Source organism: Triticum urartu, chromosome 5A (assembly GCF_056163025.1).
Source record: "Triticum urartu cultivar PI428250 chromosome 5A, HENAU_Tu73, whole genome shotgun sequence".
Taxonomy (NCBI): domain Eukaryota; kingdom Viridiplantae; phylum Streptophyta; class Magnoliopsida; order Poales; family Poaceae; genus Triticum; species Triticum urartu.
In genome coordinates this window covers 415,560,843-415,579,600 of record NC_141877.1, presented here as the reverse complement: position 1 = coordinate 415,579,600, position 18,758 = coordinate 415,560,843, and the positions used below count along the sequence as shown (strand labels likewise).

At 49.3% G+C, this 18,758-nt stretch overlaps 2 protein-coding genes across 2 annotated transcripts; one reads left to right on the top strand and one right to left on the bottom strand.

The window, feature by feature from the left end:
* Nucleotides 1-1,009: 1,009 nt before the first annotated feature.
* Nucleotides 1,010-3,326, top strand: LOC125509327 (trimethyltridecatetraene synthase). Its single transcript, XM_048674284.2, has 2 exons — nucleotides 1,010-2,043; nucleotides 2,505-3,326. Exons 1-2 carry the CDS (start codon nucleotides 1,114-1,116, stop codon nucleotides 3,126-3,128), a joined length of 1,554 nt encoding a protein of 517 aa, XP_048530241.2. The 5' UTR covers nucleotides 1,010-1,113; the 3' UTR covers nucleotides 3,129-3,326.
* A 550-nt stretch (nucleotides 3,327-3,876) lies between these two features.
* LOC125556095 (GDSL esterase/lipase At5g45910-like) lies at nucleotides 3,877-5,780 on the bottom strand. Its single transcript, XM_048718891.2, has 4 exons — nucleotides 4,864-5,780; nucleotides 4,626-4,774; nucleotides 4,211-4,487; nucleotides 3,877-4,106 (listed from the first exon to the last, which is right to left on the bottom strand). The coding sequence occupies exons 1-4, from the start codon at nucleotides 5,132-5,134 to the stop codon at nucleotides 3,877-3,879; spliced, it is 927 nt and encodes a 308-aa protein (XP_048574848.1). The 5' UTR covers nucleotides 5,135-5,780.
* Between the last annotated feature and the right edge of the window lie 12,978 nt (nucleotides 5,781-18,758).

Below are 18,758 nucleotides of genomic sequence, written 5' to 3'. Positions count from 1 at the left end.
GGCTCCAGCCACGACATCTCACCAAAAGCGAAGTTCCGTTGGCCTTCGGCGTCGCGCAGGCCTACAGACATGACATCGTAGGCCCACGCCGCCTGCTCGGTGAAATGGAGGGAGCCAATCTAGATATTCTTGTCGTTGTGTCGGTCGGTTATCTCGACAACCCACGTTCCCCAATTTCGCCGCCACACACCGATGCATTGCCTCTGTGGCAGCGGCCGGGGGAGATCGGGGAAGCCGGACAGACGATCGTGGAAGGAAGAAGATGCGACGCGGGAGGAATTAAGTAGCTCTGCGGCCTAGGGAACGCTCGTGGGGGCGGATCCATGCTGTGCATGGGTGAAGGGGTCCGGTCATATCGGCGGCGGGCTAGCGTTGGAGTGGGTGCGGGGTAAGGTTGGGCGGCGGGGATCGGGTGGAGGGCCGGTGGAGATGCAAGGTTGGATTTTTTTTACTCCACGGCCGCGAGGAGGAGTAAATTTAAGGGTCACGCGCCGCTTGGAGTATATGTTTTTACTCCTTTGAGTTTTTTTGGGCTTTAGCCAGATGCCGGTTAGAGAGGAAAACCAGATTTTTTTTTTCTCGGCTAGAGTTGCTCTAACACATGCATGTTTAGCCGGCAACTCACACTAGTGACATACGTTTCTTGTGATTCCACCTTGTCAGATGATGCTGGGCATGTATCTGAGGCCTTGTATAATACTAGATGCTTAGGGAAATATTTAAAAAATAAATTAGATTTTTTAAAGCATCAGTGCCTATTTTTATAAGAGAGACGTTCAATTAAATGTCTATCCTATGCAAATAAGCGCTAATACTTATGAAAAGCTCGTTTTATTTCTCTAAGCATCTTGTACTGTACAAGACCTGAGTGTCTCACACGAGATGGTCTTCGTCAAATAAGTTTTCCAAAGTCTTCTTCAGATTTCCCGGTGCTTTCCCACGTCCACTTGGCACCATGCACGCGCTCTTCCACTTCCACCTCGATCGCCATCTATAAGTAGGAGTAGCACCACCACGAGCTCAACACCCAGCTCAAGCTTGAAGACATCACTCAGCCACATCACTTGCATCATCATCAGCGTACCTGCCCGGCGTGGTGCTTCTTCGGTCCCAATGGAGCTTCCTCAGCTGGCGTCCTTCCTCGGCGTGGTGCTCGCCACGGTGCTCTTCCTCAAGGCCGTCCTCCGCCGCCGCCGCCGCCGCCAGTACAACCTCCCGCCGGGCCCCAAGCCGTGGCCGATCATCGGCAACCTCAACCTCATCGGCACGCTCCCGCACCGCTCCATCCACGCGCTCTCCAAGCAGTACGGCCCGCTCATGCAGCTCCAGTTCGGCTCCTTCCCGGTCGTCGTCGGCTCCTCCGTGGAGATGGCCAAGTTCTTCCTCAAGACCCACGACGTGGTGTTCACTGACCGCCCCAAGACCGCCGCCGGCAGGTACACCACCTACAACTACAGCGACATCACCTGGTCCCCCTACGGCGCCTACTGGCGCCAGGCCCGCAAGATGTGCCTCACCGAGCTCTTCAGCGCCAAGCGCCTCGAGTCGTACGAGTACATCCGCAGGGAGGAGGTGCTCGCCCTCCTCGGCGACCTCTACCGCGGCGGGGCCGGCGCCGGCCGCGTGGTGGTGCTCAAGGACTACCTGTCCACGGTGAGCCTGAACGTGATCACGCGCATGGTGATGGGCAAGAAGTACCTGGAGAAGGAGGTGAGGGACGAGGCCGGGGCGGTGATCACGACGCCAGAGGAGTTCAAGTGGATGATCGACGAGCTGTTCCTGCTCAACGGCGTGCTCAACATCGGCGACTCCATCCCGTGGCTGGACTGGATGGACCTGCAGGGGTACATCAAGAGGATGAAGAAGCTGAGCAAGATGTTCGACCGGTTCCTGGAGCACGTCGTGGACGAGCACAGCGAGCGGCGTCGGCGCGAGGGGGAGAGCTTCGTGGTGAAGGACATGGTGGACGTGCTGCTGCAGTTCGCCAGCGATCCCGGTCTCGAGGTCAAGCTCAACAGAGAGGGCGTCAAGGCTTTCACTCAGGTGAGTGCTACTGCTATTGCTTTCCTTCCCTGCAACAATTCATGTGCTTTGAGACTAGTAGATTCGTACACAAATGTAGTTGGTTGCCTGCACTGAAAACAAAACAAGTATCATGTTCTAAGCAGAAAAGACAGCAAGCATATTATGTCCCGTTGCTATCGGTCTAAGCGAGTCAGACTTTAATAATTCCATTATCTGAACTCTGGGGAAAATAATGGGATTGTTGATAGGCACGTCTCACCAGGTGTCAACTGTAGAGAAGTTCCACCAAATACAATAGAGAAATGAACTTTTCAGATCAGAGGGCAATACCAATTAGACTCTGACATTGCAATTCATTTAGATTGTGCAAGCAGTTGAACTGATTCTAATTAACCATGTACAGCATCACTCATTTACACATTACCAATAATTCTGACTTTTCACACTGATCAACACCATTTTGAAACGTGCTTGTGTAGGACCTCATTGCTGGCGGCACGGAGAGCTCCGCGGTGACTGTGGAATGGGCCCTCTCAGAGCTCCTGAAGAAGCCAGAGGTGCTTGCCAAAGCCACTGAGGAGTTGGACCGTGTGGTGGGGCGAGGTCGATGGGTCACCGAAAAGGACATGCCGAGCCTTCCCTACGTGGATGCCATCGTCAAAGAAACCATGCGGTTGCATCCGGTAGCGCCGATGCTTGTACCCCGCCTTTCTCGCGAGGACACGTCCATCAATGGCTACGACATCCCTGCCGGCACACGGGTGCTAGTCATGGTCTGGTCTATTGGTCGTGACCCGGAGTTGTGGGAAGCGCCAGAGGAGTTCATGCCAGAGCGGTTCCTCGGCAGCAGGCTCGATGTCAAGGGGCAGGATTATGAGCTGCTTCCATTCGGGTCGGGACGCAGGATGTGCCCCGGGTATAGTCTTGGGTTGAAGGTGATCCAGGTGAGCCTAGCGAACCTCCTGCACGGGTTCACGTGGAGGCTCCCTGATGGCGTGGAGTTGAGCATGGAGGAGATCTTCGGACTGTCCACGCCACGCAAGTTCCCGCTGGAGGCTGTCGTGGAGCCCAAGCTCCCAGCTCACCTCTACGCCGAGGCATGAATATTTGATACATGTGTGCTCTCGTGTGTTGAGTAATTATTACTACTTCTGTTGTTGTATTTTTTCTATAATCTTTTTCCAGTATTGTACCGTCTGCGGTGTAACTAAAGTGATCGAGATGTGCAAGGAAGGGTGTAAAAAATGTTTGGTAATTGCTAATTCAATAAGTGAAATAATGGGATTTCTCCTCTTGGAAGATGTCTTTATCAAAATCTCGCCTCATTTAAAGTTCTCTTAATGCTGCTAGGTTGTTGATCATTTCAGGTGTGTCGACCTGGGTAGTTGTGGTTGGCATGAGTTAGGTTCAAATGAGAATTGTCCCACCTTCGCTCTACAAATCTTAGTCTTGGAGTCCGTCCTTTGAGTCAGTTTTTGACAGAAGAAATTTCAGCCGATACTAATTATGGCACCTATGCTAGTTCTATAAGGCAACCGACTTGAACAAATCTCTTGTCCGAGAAATCGTCTGAAAAACTGTTATATTCAAGATGGTTTCCTCGAAGAAATCACATACATGTGTTACTCCAATTAATGACATTCTCAACAATCCACTGTAAGAAAACTGAACTACTTGTCGTTCGAACACTAGACTTACCCCCTCTCACGTGGCGGCATCGAGCCTACAGGACGTCATTGTCGATCCTCTATGACTCTCATCACCACCACCATTAATTCCTTCTAAAATATGATGTTAACATATTCATGAACTCTTTCTGTTGTCTATAATGGTTTAGATTAAGTCTTTTCTCTAGTAGTGAAGAGCACTTAGTATTGGCGGGTCGGCAAAAGGACCGTGGAGCCACCCTTCGGCGATGAAGCGATATGTAGCCTCCGTGTAGTGAATACCATCCCAGTTAAAGAACACCGAGGGATCCTTGCAGGCAGTCACCCCCGGCATGCCGCAGAAAGCGCTGGCATTCCAGTTGTACGCCCCGCCACCTCCGCAGCAAGCCCGTAGAGCGTCGGTGCCAGCTACTCCTGCAGATTGATCAATTTTTTTGTAGAAAGCTCAGTGACCCCACAACAACAAGCAATGGTCAGCAACATGGACATACAATCCCTGCAAATTTTCTAGTCCTTACCGAATCGGCTGGGGTTGTCGAGGATCGTGATGATCGGGCCGTAGAAATCGGCGTAGATGATCCTGGCATGCGAGTACTTGCCCCTGAGAGTGCCAATCGCCGTGCGGAGCATGGAGTTGTGGTATCTAGCCACGCGGTTTATGTCGCTTAGACAATCGATGTGGTTGTACATCGTCGTCTTGTTGAAGCTAGAGCGGGTTGTCAGCATGGTGGGTGAGCACCCGTTCGGGGGATTCCCTGGCACGACAACGTAAATTGCTCCTCCTTTGATGAGCCTCTGCGGTACCAAAGCAAACGCACGACAATGGTTTAGCGTGGTGTCGCGTCCTAACGTTGTTACAGGGCGAAAAAAAGAAGTGTTTTGTGTAGTAAAAAACATCGAGATTAAAACTGATGAAGCTGCACAGTAATGTACCTCCACGGCCACGGCAATATTTTTCACAACTTTGGGTACATAGGATCTCACTTGGTCTTCGGTGTTCCCGGCGTTCCACAAGAAGTTGTAGTCATTCACTCCAAACTCCCCAACGAAGAAGAGGGCTTTCTTGAGACATTCTCTACGCGCTGTACGAATCAAGCAGTTTTTCAGTATGTAACTGGCAGGGAATGGGATTAAGCATTGTGGTGGCTACACTGGAGGGCATGCAGCATACCTACGGTCTTGTTGCAAATCGTTGGCTTGAGCTCCTCGAACCAGCCCAGCTGCACGTTCAGAGAATTGTTTATCAGCTTGAACGGGACCAGTTTGTTCCTCTCATAGAAGTCGACGTCGATCACCGTCGCGCCGCCGACAGCGAAATTGACACCTTTGGAGACGTCGTCCGAGCTATTTAGCAGGGAGGCTCGAAGAAGAGGGAGACCAAACTGCTCAGCTGGTACCAAACCAAAACATGACACGTACTCAGACTCCAAAAAAAGACGCATGCAACATGTACAGATATTCAGATCCCATCAAGTCTAATCCTGAGCATATTGTTCTCTTGATGCAACAAACAAGATGGTTCAAGTCTTATCACACGCAGTTTCAGGTTTCTGGTAGAAGTGTCAAAAGGAACCACCGGGCCCATTGCAGCAAAGCACCGGAGAGAATCAATCCTGCGCGAACCAGTTGGTGGGCGACCAAGATCTAATGGCGCTCCTTGTATGTCGCCTCCGGTGGAGCGTTAAACCCAGGCGATCAGAAGTTCCCCACCACGATGAACTAGTAGGCGTACTGCCGTGGGCATTTCAAACAGCAGCACCTGACTGGCAAATCGGAACAAAGCACGTTCCATTGATTAAGAAAAAAAATATGCTGGTCACATTCGTGAGGGCCGGTGGTCGAGTCTGTGAGTGTGTTTTTTATAAGGGTCGCTTTATTACTTAAAAAATTCAAGTATCCCTCATCAAACTAACTCCAAACACAGGAAGAGAAAGGACGAAATACAAGTAATCATAAAGAGGACCAAACTGGTATGAGCTCGTACGAGCCAATACTGTGGTAATAAAGCGACCTCTGAGTATCACCTCTCTGAGTACTACTCTTAGGCCTCCTTTGGTTTAGTTCTAGACGATAGGATTCTTATAGAATTTTTTTCCTTTAGAACTCTTTGGTTCATAGGAATGGATTCCTATTCCTACATAGCATTAGTTCCTATCCTCCACATTTTATAGGAAAATAAAAAAGAGACTAGACTCAATGAAAAAATTTCTTCGGTGTCAACCAAATGACATCTTGTTTTCTATTCTTACTCATAGGATTTGAGATACATGTCATCTCATTTTCTACAAGATTCCTATTCCTATGATAATCCTATCATATGAACCAAAAGAGGCCTTAATTAAGATATATTTAGGCTTCATTTCGTTCATAGGATAGAATTATCGTAGGAATAGGAATTTTGTAGGAAATGAGATGACATGTATCTCAAATCCTATGAGTAGGAATAGGAAACGAGATGTCATTTGGTTGACACCAAAGAAAATTTTTCATTGAGTCTAGGCTCATTTTTATTTTCCTATGAAATGTGGAGGATAGGAACTAATCCTATATAGGAATAGGAATCCATTCCTATGAACCAAAGGGCTCTAAAGGAAAAAATCCTATAAGAATCCTATCCTCTAGAATTCATATAAAATTCCAACAAACCAAAGGAGGCCTTATTAGGGTTTTTATCATTTATGCCATCGGGTGTGTCCCACTACTCAGTTTTGCCAGTAAGAATTTCAACTGCTTAAAAATGTCATCGCTTTGTTAGACACATGTTCAAAAATGCCACTGGGCACCATTATTGTGATCTCAAATCTCTTTTGCCATGTTATAATGACATAAATACCTATGAAACAGCATGCCAGCTCTCCTTCTATCTCACTACAATAAAGTGTGGGGCCCACTTGATCCCAACGACGTTCTTATTTTCCTATAAAATTATTCGCTTGGTTACTCCTGACAAGTGGGGCCACACTTATCATTGTGAGATAGAGAGAACTGACATGTGGGTCTAGGCTTATTTTTGTCATATAACATGATCAATGAGTTTGATGTGAAAATAACGATGTCTAATGGCATTTTTGAGGAAACATCTAACAGAACGATGTCATTTTTGAGCAAACATCTCATGGATCGATGGCATTTTTGAGTAGTTGTAACTTCTAATGGCAAAACTGAGTAGTGGGACACAACTAATGGCAAAAATGATAAAAACCCTATTTATTTAGAAAGAAGGCCTAGGGCCTGCGTGAAATAAGTGACACCTTGAGAAACCTGCATAATCAGCTTACAAGACACACGGCAAAACAAACAAAAAAAAGAGCTCAACTTGATCGTCAAGGTCCTCATCCACCAAGTCGCCACATCAATGGACCAGATATAGTGAGAAACATGAAGTGAGTAGAGTGAAGGAGGTGGGAGCACACTGTCGTCTACCATGGGGTGGCCGAACCAAGTCGTGCCGACTTCCACCTCCGCCACTAAAGAAATCCCCATGTCCTCTCACCTTGGTTCGAAGGGCGTCACACCGTCAGCATGCAGAGCCACTCACCCTAGAGCTCGAGCGGAATCAGGCGAGAAGGTTGCCAAGGCACAGAAACCAAGCGTGACCACCTAACCATGCCGAGCTCGTCGCATGGTCAACACCGCCATTGTCCATGTTGACGTATGTGCGACGCATCAGAAGGAGCGAAAGCGAAGGGAGGGCACCACCAGAGTAGGTCCCAAGCATCGCCGAATACCTGTCATCAATGGCCCAGCACACTCACAACCCCTTCATCCCACAATGGCGCTTCCAAGAAGCGGACAACACCGGCACGTTGCCGCCGCCAAGTCTGCAAAAGATTGAGTTTTCACTAGGAATAGAGGGATGAGAGGGAAGGGGTCCTCGACAATGCCTCCAAGAAGGGGATCGACATCCGCGGATGTCGTTGTTGTGGCCGTCCATAAGCCAAGGATTTCTCCCGAAATCCAAACCACCACAAGAGACATGCCACTCCAGATTCGGCGGCCAGGACCGCAAAGACCTAGATCCGAATGGCAAAGTAGCTAGGCGAGGCAACCACCTTCAAATCCAATGAATGGCAAGTGCTCTTCCCTGTTTAGATCCTATTTCAATCAGAACTTTCCGCGTCGATCCTTTTTTTATTACGTCTTGTTTTTACTCCTATATTGGGAGTTACTCGATGGCTAAGCCGTCTTACTTCGTGAACAATGACCGAGGTGCATAAAAAGTAAATCAAGTTTGGGAAATGGTACCTGGCTAGTATTTATGCTGAAATCTAGTGACATTATTTACTGGACATGAAAGAAGGACGGAATGCTCCACATAATGCCACCAACACTCACCATCCACTTGTCGCCCGAGAAGAGCAGCCGACATCAGCGCATACTGCCCGCCACAGGGCAGCACCATCCACCATGGCTGAGGCATACGCCTTAGATCCAAGAGACCACCCTCACCTGTTACCAACCGGCAATAGGCCACAAGCACACAACCAGCCATCCCAACAGCTGCACTAGTGTCGCGCCATCGCACTTTGCAACCACCAGAGACGCCGACACCCACAGCCAAGACGAGCGCACACACATGTTCCTGAGGTTAGATCCCATAGGAACTCTGGGTAGGGGCTTGGTCAACGACGCCAGATTTGCTAGCCTCCGGCGCACCGTGGCCGGGATGGCGCAGGGCCCAGCTAGGGCTAGCCTCCACCACCAAGAGCAGCCAAGGTCTGTTTGTCGCCATCGCAAAGACCAGCCGTGCCACTAAAATCGATAATCGCTAGACGGTTTGCCGCTTGCCGCCACAGAGGAGATCGGGAGCCGCGCAATCGCATACTTCTTACAAAAATTAGCAAAATATGTGTAGTTCTAGCCAAAACAAATGGTCCTACCTCCTGTGCATGCCCACACAACCAGCTTCCAAAATAAATGAGGACCTAATAGTCGATTCCCTCGCCTTGGTGAGTGGAATCCATAGCCATGCCAAACTTGGGTTAATCCTACATTCAATTATCTCAGTTAGCTGAATCGTCAATTGAGCTAAGCCAACTAAAGCAACATCTGTAAAGCCTCACAAACAATAACCAAACACTAATAATCAGTGTCATCTCCTAACATAACAGAGAGAATAATACAACCTAAAACATAGAAGTTCAACTAAAATTTATGTTGAGTAAGAAAAAGTGTCTGAATACGCATGACTAAATCCTTGTATTCACTTCCTCTATTTCTCTATGAATAGTGGTGGCAAAACAAGCTAAGCTGTTTATCTTCATAGTGAGTGATTTCAGTATCTACATCACCAAGTATATCAAACTTTGGTCTTAATTAAGCACCTACGTTATCATCAACTTTCCTTCAAAGTTTTCAACATCATACAAAGTGACATATATAACTAGGTGGTGTACCAAGTGCATCATATAATGCAAAGAAAGCATTAGTGATCAAATTTGGTTCAAAAATTTGAACCAATTGTGTCTCCAGATAAAAGAACATCAAGAGATAATCATCATCCAACTCTATGGCGCTTTTTGTGCTCGGGTTCCTATTTGGATTTGGTCACAGTGGATTAGCAAACATGAGTCGTCTGTCATCGTTTCCTTGTGTCGGTGGATCCTTGCGCGCACGCCATACTCCAACATGGCGTTGATGTCTTGCAGCTGCCAAAATGCCCTGACTAAGAGCTTGTTCCTACCATGGGCAAGTCGACCCAGGCTTCCTCAAAGATGTGGAGGTCGACCTGGGCTTCCTCGAGGATGGAGAGACAAGCTTATTTGAGGGCTATTCCTCAGCATGTGCATTCAATTTTTTCGGTTTGATTCGGTTTGGTTTATATGTTTTTTGGTTTATACAGTTTTTGTACTTCGGTTCATATGGTTTTATACATAGATACGGCTCGATTGTAACGCTTTGCTTTTGGTTCGGTTTCGGTAATCACCAAAGTTGTCACGAACTTTTGATCAAGACATGGTTTGGCTACATGAAGAAACAAATTTAGTACATGTCCAATACAAGTAAGGGGTACAAGCACAACCTAGTGACGCGTTTAAATAAATTCTAGACAATTTATGTTCCACTACAAGAACTTAGTGCATGCAAGCACAATCTAGTACAACTACAATCACTTAGAGACTTAGTACATGTCCAGTACAACCACATGAAGAAATCCTGGAACAAAAACATGTCTAGTACAAGCACCAACAGGACCACAAGTACTTAGTACATGTCCATTACAACCACATGAAGAAATTCGGAAACAAAAGCGTGTCCAGTACAATCACCAACAGAACTACACAAGGCACAAATCAAGCACACTAGAGTATAGAACATATGAAGGTACTAAACTTCATTACAAGTTCATATGAAATTCTGGCACATGAAATTCTAGAACAACCAAGTTCAGCCAGCCAAAGTTAGGGCCAACACATGACACACACAAACTTAGTACATAATGTGTTCAACACATGACACACACAAACTTCATCACTTCAGGCACCAACTTGCACAACTTTCCACTCCAATTCATGCATGAAGATCAATCAATCGGTATTACGTCATTATCGTCCAATTGAAGGGCTCCCACGTCTACAGAAATAACAAAAATATTGCATGATCATTGAAATAACTAAAATGCACATACATTTAAGTACCTTTCTCCAGTTTGGTCAACTCACCAAGATCAGCTTCAACATTGATAGGCCTACGCAACCAGTCTTGTGCACATATCAATGCTTGGAGTGTCGCTGGTATCAAAGAGCTTATGAAGTCATCGAGAATACGACCACTAGTGCAAAAAGCTGATTCAGAAGCAACCATTGAGATGGGGATTGCCAGTATATCATGGGCCATTTTTGAAGGACGGGAAAGCGAGCAGCGTTGCACTTCGACCACTCAAGAAGGTCAAATTCAGCAGTCAACTCTTGGGTATCCTCAGCTAGGTACTTGTCTAATTCAATTCTCGTATTTGTTCTAGTGCTACACTCTGCACAAACTCTCATTCTTTTCTTGTTGTAGCGTGACCTCATAAGAGAATTTTCAGAAGTATTTCACTAGCACAAGTGAGGGAGTCCTGGATTAGGGGGTGTCCGGATGGCCGGACTATACCTTTAGCCGGACTCCTGGACTATGAAGATACGAGATTGAAGACTTCGTCCCGTGTCCGGAAGGTACTTTCCTTGGCGTGGAAGGCAAGCTTGGCGATACGGATATGTAGATCTCCTACCATTGTAACCGACTTTGTGTAACCCTAACCCTCTCCGGTGTCTATATAAACCGGAGGGTTTTAGTCCGTAGGACAACATACACAACAACAATCATACCATAGGCTAGCTTCTAGGGTTTAGCCTCTCTGATCTCGTGGTAGATCTACTCTTGTACTACCCATATCATCAATATTAATCAAGCAGGACGTAGGGTTTTACCTCCATCGAGAGGGCCCGAACCTGGGTAAAACTTCATGCCCCTTGCCTCCTGTTACCATCCGGCCTAGACGTATAGTTCGGGACCCCCTACCCGAGATCCGCCGGTTTTGACACCGACATTGGTGCTTTCATTGAGAGTTCCTCTATGTCGTCGCCGTCAGGCTTGATGGCTCCTACAATCATCAATGGCGATGCAGTCCAGGGTGAGACCTTCCTCCCCGGACAGATCTTCGTCTTCGGCGGCTTTGCACTGCGGGCCAATTCACTTGGCCATCTGGAGCATATCAAAAGCTATGCCCCTGGCCGTCAGGTCAGATTTGGAAGTTTAAACTACACGGCTGACATCCGCGGGGACTTGATCTTCGACGGATTCGAGCCACTGCCGAGCGCGCCACACTGCCACGACGAGCATGATCTAGCTCTGCCGCCTAACAGTGCCCTGAAGGCCGCACCCGCATCGGCTTCGACCCTTAATTCGGAGCCAACTGCGCTGATCGAGGATGGGTGGATGGACGCCGCCTCGGGGGCTGCAATCCTAACGGCGATCGAGCCGAACACCAGCCCTGCACTCCACGAGACTCGTGATTCCAAGGAGCCGGACTCCTCTCCGGACTCCGAATCATTCGCGCCTCTGCCGATCGAATCCGATTGGGTGCCGATCATGGAGTTTACTGCCGCGGACATCTTTCAGCACTCGCCCTTTGGCAATATTATGAAATCACTAAAGTTTCTCTCCTTATTAGGAGAGCCCTGGCCGGACTACGGTCAGCGAGATTGGGATACGGACGATGAAGAAATTCAAAGCCCACCCACCACCCACTTTGTAGCCACTGTCGACGATTTAACCGACATGCTCGACTTCGACTCCGAAGACATCGACGGTATGGACGCCGATGAAGGAGACGATGAAGAACCAGCGCCTATTGGGCCCTGGAACGCCACCTCGTCATATGACGTATACATGGTGGACGCAGCAAAAGATGACGACGAGGAGCGGAAGGACGCACCGAAGGCTTGTTCCCTCGAAAAGCAGTCAAAGCGGCGACGCAAGCGCCGCCCCAAATCCCGCCTCGACAGAAATAGCGATCACACAGACCCAGCACTGGAGCAGGGCGAACCGCTGCCAGACAACATCAATCCGGATAACCAAACCGAACAAACAAATCCTATCAAGGATAATGGTTCGGACGACATAACGCCGGACAGGCACCCGGAGCAGCAGACTGCCCATAAAAGGCTTGTTGCCACCACGAGGAGTCTGAAAAAGCAGAAGCAAAGGCTCAAGGCTGCGCAAGACACACTCCACATTAGATGGAGTAAAATACTCAACACAGCAGCGATGTACGACGACAATCGCCCCTCCAAGAGCTACCCAAATCGGAAGCTGCTACCTGAATTCGATGAGGAGGCTTCAGAACCCCCACAACCAAATATCAAAGCAGCCACCTGGTCGGATAGACGACCCCTCTATCGACACAGAGCGGCATATAACGCCACTCACAATACAACACGCGACCCATGCGAGGGCTCGCACCCAAAGGACGGTGCAACAAGATCCATCTATGGACCACGCAAGCGCGCCCCAGCATACAATGCAACACAACAAACATCCGAACAACGCGGTACACCCAGCTACAGGGGTGCTGCACACCCCCTATGTTTCACCGATGAGGTGCTGGACCATGAATTTCCAGAGGGATTCAAGCCCGTAAACATAGAGGCATACGACGGAACAACAGACCCTGGGGTCTGGATTGAGGACTGTATCCTTCATATCCATATGGCTTGAGGAGATGATCTCCACGCCATCAAGTACTTACCCCTCAAGCTCAAAGGGCCAGCTCGTCACTGGCTCAAAGGCCTCCCCGAAAGCTCCATTGGAAGTTGGGAAGAGCTCGAAGACGCCTTTCGGGCAAATTTTCAAGGGACTTATGTCCGACCTCCGGACACGGACGATTTGAGTCATATAACTCAACAGCCCGGAGAGTCAGCCCGAAAGCTTTGGAACAGGTTTCTTACTAAAAAGAACTAGATTGTCGACTGTCTGGACGCCGAAGCCTTGGCAGCTTTCAAGCATAGCGTCCGCGACAAATGGCTCGCCAGACACCTCGGCCAAAATAAGCCGAGAACGATGGCCGCATTAACAAACCTCATGACCCGCTTTTGCGCGGGTGAGGACAGCTGGCTAGCCAGATGCAGCACCAGCGACCCCAGTACATCTGAAGTTAGAGATGGAAACGGGAAATCACGGCGCAACAACAATAACAAACGCCGGAATAAAGAAGACAGCACGAAGGGCACGACAGTAAATGCCGGATTCAAAAGCTCTCGGCCAGGTCAAAAGCCGCCCCCTAAAGGCACCAGGGATGAACTGTCCAGCCTCAACAAAATTCTGGACCAAGTATGTCAGATCCATAGTACCCCCGGTAAACCTTCTAATCATACCCACAGAGAATGTTGGGTCTTCAAGCAGTCCGGCAAGCTCAATGCCGTACACAAGGGGGAGGATACACCAAGTGAAGACGAGGACGAGCCTCCCAAGCAAGGCACGGGGGAACAAAAGAAATTTCCACCAGAAGTCAAAACAGTAAATGTGTTACACGTGATCAAGGGAAAAAACAACACGGCACCCCCAGGAAAATATACCCAAGTGCCTGTCACCGCGAAGTCCTGCCACTGGTCGTCTCAACCGATCACTTTCAACCATCGCGATTACTCAGCAAGTATCCGACACGCAGGATGGGCTGCCCTAGTATTGGACCCAGTAATTGGCGGATATCACTTCACACAAGTCTTGATGGACGGCGGCAGCAACCTAAACCTAATATATCAGGATACAATCCGCGGGATGGGGTTAGACCCAACACAAATTCACCATAGCAATAATACCTTTAAAGGAGTAACGCCAGGCCCAGGGGCTCGTTGTACGGGCTCCCTCCTACTACAGGTTATATTCGGCTCCCCCGATAACTTCCGTCGCGAGCATTTAACCTTCCACATCGCTCCGTTTCAAAGCGGCTATCAAGCACTGCTCGGACGCGAAGCTTTCGCTCGCTTTAATGCAATACCACACTACGCCTCCCTCACACTCAAGATGCCCGGTCCACGTGGCATCATTTCAGTGCATGGAAATATCAAGCAATCTCTGCGCGCCGAAGAGAGCGAGGCTGCCTTGGCAGCCGCACACTAAAGGCGCCCGGACCAGCGAAAGCATCCAATAGGTCGTCAAGACCTCAGACACAACTAATCGAGTCTGGCGCCGCTACTTATACCGAATAAATGGTCACACCCCTATTTGTCAAGACAAGGGGCTCAACGCGCGTAGACAAGTGGCAATTTCTCCTCATCTTGAATTATACATGGTTTCCTTAAAAAACTATCTTTTTGCACGACAACTTTTTCACCTAAATTACTCTCTTTTACAGACGATCATCGTGCTACACCCGTCCAGGATACGGCACAACGGAGACACAGGCGCAGATGTGCAACAGGGACCCGCTCCAAGGATTCCTTTTTAGATTAAGACCCTGCGTAAACCTTTTTTTACTGTCTCTTGTTGATACATATCCACCGTTGAGAAGGATGCTGACGTCTTGGCATGTGGCCACGCCAGAACAATGCACGTACCTGGACACAAGGGGCTTTTTACAAAGGCCATTATTTAGGCCTGGTTTATACCACTAAGACCGAATACCTTAGGGAGTGTTCGGCCTCGCGAGTTTGGCCTTATATGCATCAACTCTGAATCATTGTCTTTGGTCAAATGTTGGGTTTGCCCGGCTCCTGTGTTTTGGTGCCTTACATTCCGCTTTATCGGCTAAGGTAGCACCAGGAGAACTACTGCGATTGTGCCCTGGTTCATCCGGACGAGCACCTCAGTAGAGAAAGCCGAAAACTGACTGTCATGATATAGCGTGAGACTGGTCAACCACTCGATGACCTGTTGGAATGTTAGAATTCCTCCGCCTTAACGAAGGGCCGTTTTCCGGCCAGGCATGTACACACCTGGGGATCGGGAAAGTGCGGAGCCACCAGGGGCTATTTAGTAGCCCCACTGTCAAACTCCTATGGCTAAGTGAAAGTGATAAAGCATTATAGTCCGGTTGCCTCGCTCGCTCCGCTATCACCTCCTTAATAGGACCAAGACGTTGGGTTAAGTGTGAATGCGTGTTTTTGCGAGCACCTCCGCATTATATGCGTGAGGGTTGAAGCCGACGGCTGCAATCTTTCAGGTTATACACATGTATACATAAACGGCCGCCCAGGAGGCATCATATTACTTTCAGGCAAAAGTACAAAAATAGCATTCTAAAATTTTTATAAAAGCATTTTGATTACAATAAGATTAAATATCACTCAAACATAATATTTTTGAGCACTTGGTCTCTATCAAACGAGCACCCTCAAGAACTTCTTCAAAGTAGTGCTCAGCAGCCCTTCGACCTATGGCCGAATCCCGCGCTGCAACAGTGGTAGCATCCATCTCCGCCCAGTATGCTTTAACACGAGCAAAGGCCATCCGTGCGCCCTCTATGCACGCCGACCTCTTTATCACATTAAGGCGCGGCACCACGTCAAGGAACTGTTGCACCAAGCTGAAATAGCTGTTTGGTTTTGACCTTTCCGGCCATAGCTGATCCACAACAGACCTCATGGAGAGTTCGGACAACCTATTTAGTTCAGCCCATTCAGCTAATTGGTTAGTCAATGAAAGCGGATGCTCGGGAGAATGGAATTGTCTCCAAAACAGCTGGTCTACTTCACGGTCCGTCTGACCCTGAAAATACTTGGCCGCATCGGCAGCGCTCGCCGCCAAATCCATACATACATCCTCCAAACTCCACAGCCGATCCAGAGGGGCATACCGTGGATCTCCGAACTTCCCCCGCAACATAAAGGATTTCCCAGCTACAATATCCCCGGCTTCCCGCAGCTCCTCCTTCTTTGCCCTCATAGCAGAGCGGAGGTCCTTTCTCGTCGCAGCAGCCTTCTCAAGGTCCGACGCCTTTGCTTGGTTTTCCTTTTCAAGAACCCGGCAACGGTCGGCGGCAGCTTTTAATTCTATGGCCATCTTGGTCATCTTGTCTCGGCTCTCGCCATGCGCGGCCTTCTTGGCTTGCAACTCTTCGGCCACCTTCAAAGCAGCCGCATTACCCAACCTCGCTTATTCCTTGGCTCGGGTAAGTTCTGCCCGCAAGGCTTCAATAGTGGCAGCTCCATCTGCAATCACAACATATTAAAGATACTGGCATCATGCTGCTCTTCCTATGTGGCGTTTACCAGATAATGACACTCACCCTGTGCCTCGTCAAGCCTTTTGTTAACAAGCTCGATGTCGGCGTCTGCCGCATCCAACTGCCGTTCTAATTGGGCAAACTCGCTAGTCTAGCTAGCCACCGGAGCTTCCATCACCTGCACATAGAGGCAGTATGGTTATTACCTGGGAATATGATCCTCTGTTCGTCGTTGTTTCCGACGACAACCAGAGTCTCAGGGGCTACTATCTACACAGGGCACACCTAGCATGTGCAGGACTATCATACATTCTTTTACGTACCTCAAAGCCTGTCAGTAGACTCATAAAAGCTTCATGCAATCCGCTTTCGGCGGACGATATTCTCTCCATCACCGTATTCATCAGCACACGGTGTTCATCTGAGATGGCCGCTCGCCCCACCAACTCCCTCAGAACATCCGATCGCACACTAGACGGTGCCGGAATCTTTTGTCTGCTCTCTTCGGGAGCTGGACACTGGGAGCTTCGGGGGTCAATGGGATTATCTTCTGGCCTCACCAGACTTGGAGAGGCCCTCCGCGATGACACTTCAGGGTCGCCCGCTTCCGGAGAGGAGGAGTCCGGAGGAGGTGTTTCGCTCTCCATCATCTCTGGAAGAAGATCCCCCGAAGACGAGCTCATTTGAGAGGGGCTAAGGCCCGAACTGCAAAGATATATGTGGTGGTTATTTTCTTAGAAGAAAAAGATGGCATATCTGTACTATTAAAGTATTTCAGGTCACTTACGACTCGCGGGAGAATTGGTCCCCCCGCGGACTTTGTGCGGCAATAGCGCCCCCCAAGGTAGGACCCTCTGTGGGAGACTTCTTCTCCCATTTGGAAGCTTCGGCTTCCGAATCCCCGGGCGCAGTCCTTTTCCTCTTCTGGTCGTCTTCCTTCATGGAGACGCTCGCTCCCTCGGTTAGAATGGGCAGTGTTGGGGGCCCGTGTCCGCCCGTATTATCCTCCATAGTATCTTCCTCCAAGGGCTCCGGGCAAGGTGCGGTCTGGAGCATCTTTTCCAATACCGGATTTTCCAAACCCTCAGGGAGGGGGGTCGAACACCGAATCAACTTCGCCTTTGTTAGCTAGTCCTGGTCAAAAAGCGAACCCTCAGAAATAACTTCGTAACAAAGGAGAGATAGTATGTTCGGCGGAAGATGCCTTACCTGTTCGGCGGCGCGGTTACTACTCAGGCCCACGTCCTCGGTGATTTCCGGACACTCCACCTGAGGTCCGAAGAATGACTTGTACATCTCCTCGTGCGTCAGGCCGAGAAAATTTTGAATGACACACGGTCCCTCGGGATTGAACTCCCACAGGCGAAGAGGCCGGCGTTTGCAAGGCTGGACTTGACGAACCAGCATAACTTGTATTACCGCAACCAAACTGAAATCTCCATTGAAGAGATCTCGAATGCGGCTTTGCAGTATATGCACGTCCTTGGCTGGACCCCAGCTCAGACCTCTGCTGATCCATGACATCAGTTGTGGTGGAGGGCCCGAGCGGAAAACAGGGGCAGCCGCCCACTTGGCACTTCTAGGAGCCGTGATGTAGAACCACTCCTGTTGCCACAATTCAGACACCTCTGGGATGGAACCTTTGGGCCACGGAGCTCCCGTCATCTTGCGTATTGAGGCACCTCCACACGCTGCATGTTTCCCCTCGATCATCTTTGGCTTTACTTCAAAGGTCTTGAGCCATAGGCCAAAGTGAGGGGTAACCCGGAGGAAGGCCTCGCACACGACAATAAATGTCGTGATACGAAGAAAGGAGTCCGGAGCTAGATCATGGAAGTCTAGCCCGTAATAAAACATCAAACCCCTGACGAAAGGATCCAGAGCAAGGCCTAGACCTCGGAGGAAGTGGGAGACGAACACGACATTCTCGTTGGGTTCGGGGGTGGGGACGGCCTGCCCTTGGGGAGGCAGCCGATGCAAAATCTCGGCGGTCAGATATCTGGCCTCCCTCAACTTTTTGATGTCTTCTTCCATGATGGAGGAAGGCACCCATCGGCCTTGAAGGCTAGATCCGAACATGACTGAAGGTTCGGAGCACCTGACCTGAACTTTGGGCGTTTGATCTTGAGGTGGGGGAAGGATTCGATTGAGCACGGGAGGAAAAAATAAAAGCCTTGCCCCTTTATAAAGAGGGTGAATATCAAGCGTCCTCTCCGTGTCTGTTTGGACTTGCCTATAATCTAGGAGTCCTAGAAGCGGTTGGGTTACCCACGCCCGTATTGATGAGAATCCCGGGATAAGGGGACACGATCTCTGCTTTAACAAGACGTGCCAAGGAAACCGCCTCACATGACGCGCTGAGGTGGGATAATGAGACGACTCGGATAAAGGCTTGGTCGTGGTGTGTTACACTATGGAGTACG

Excerpts from the sequence above, each read along its gene's own strand:
- LOC125509327 (XM_048674284.2), top strand. The coding sequence starts at position 1,114 with ATGGAGCTTCCTCAGCTGGCGTCCTTCCTCGGCGTGGTGCTCGCCACG. Across the intron at positions 2,044-2,504 it reads GCGTCAAGGCTTTCACTCAG|GACCTCATTGCTGGCGGCAC; the intron begins GTGAGTGCTACT and ends GTGCTTGTGTAG.
- LOC125556095 (XM_048718891.2), bottom strand. The coding sequence starts at position 5,134 with ATGCGTCTTTTTTTGGAGTCTGAGTACGTGTCATGTTTTGGTTTGGTA. Across the intron at positions 4,775-4,863 it reads GATTTGCAACAAGACCGTAG|CGCGTAGAGAATGTCTCAAG; the intron begins GTATGCTGCATG and ends TGATTCGTACAG. Across the intron at positions 4,488-4,625 it reads ATATTGCCGTGGCCGTGGAG|AGGCTCATCAAAGGAGGAGC; the intron begins GTACATTACTGT and ends TTGGTACCGCAG.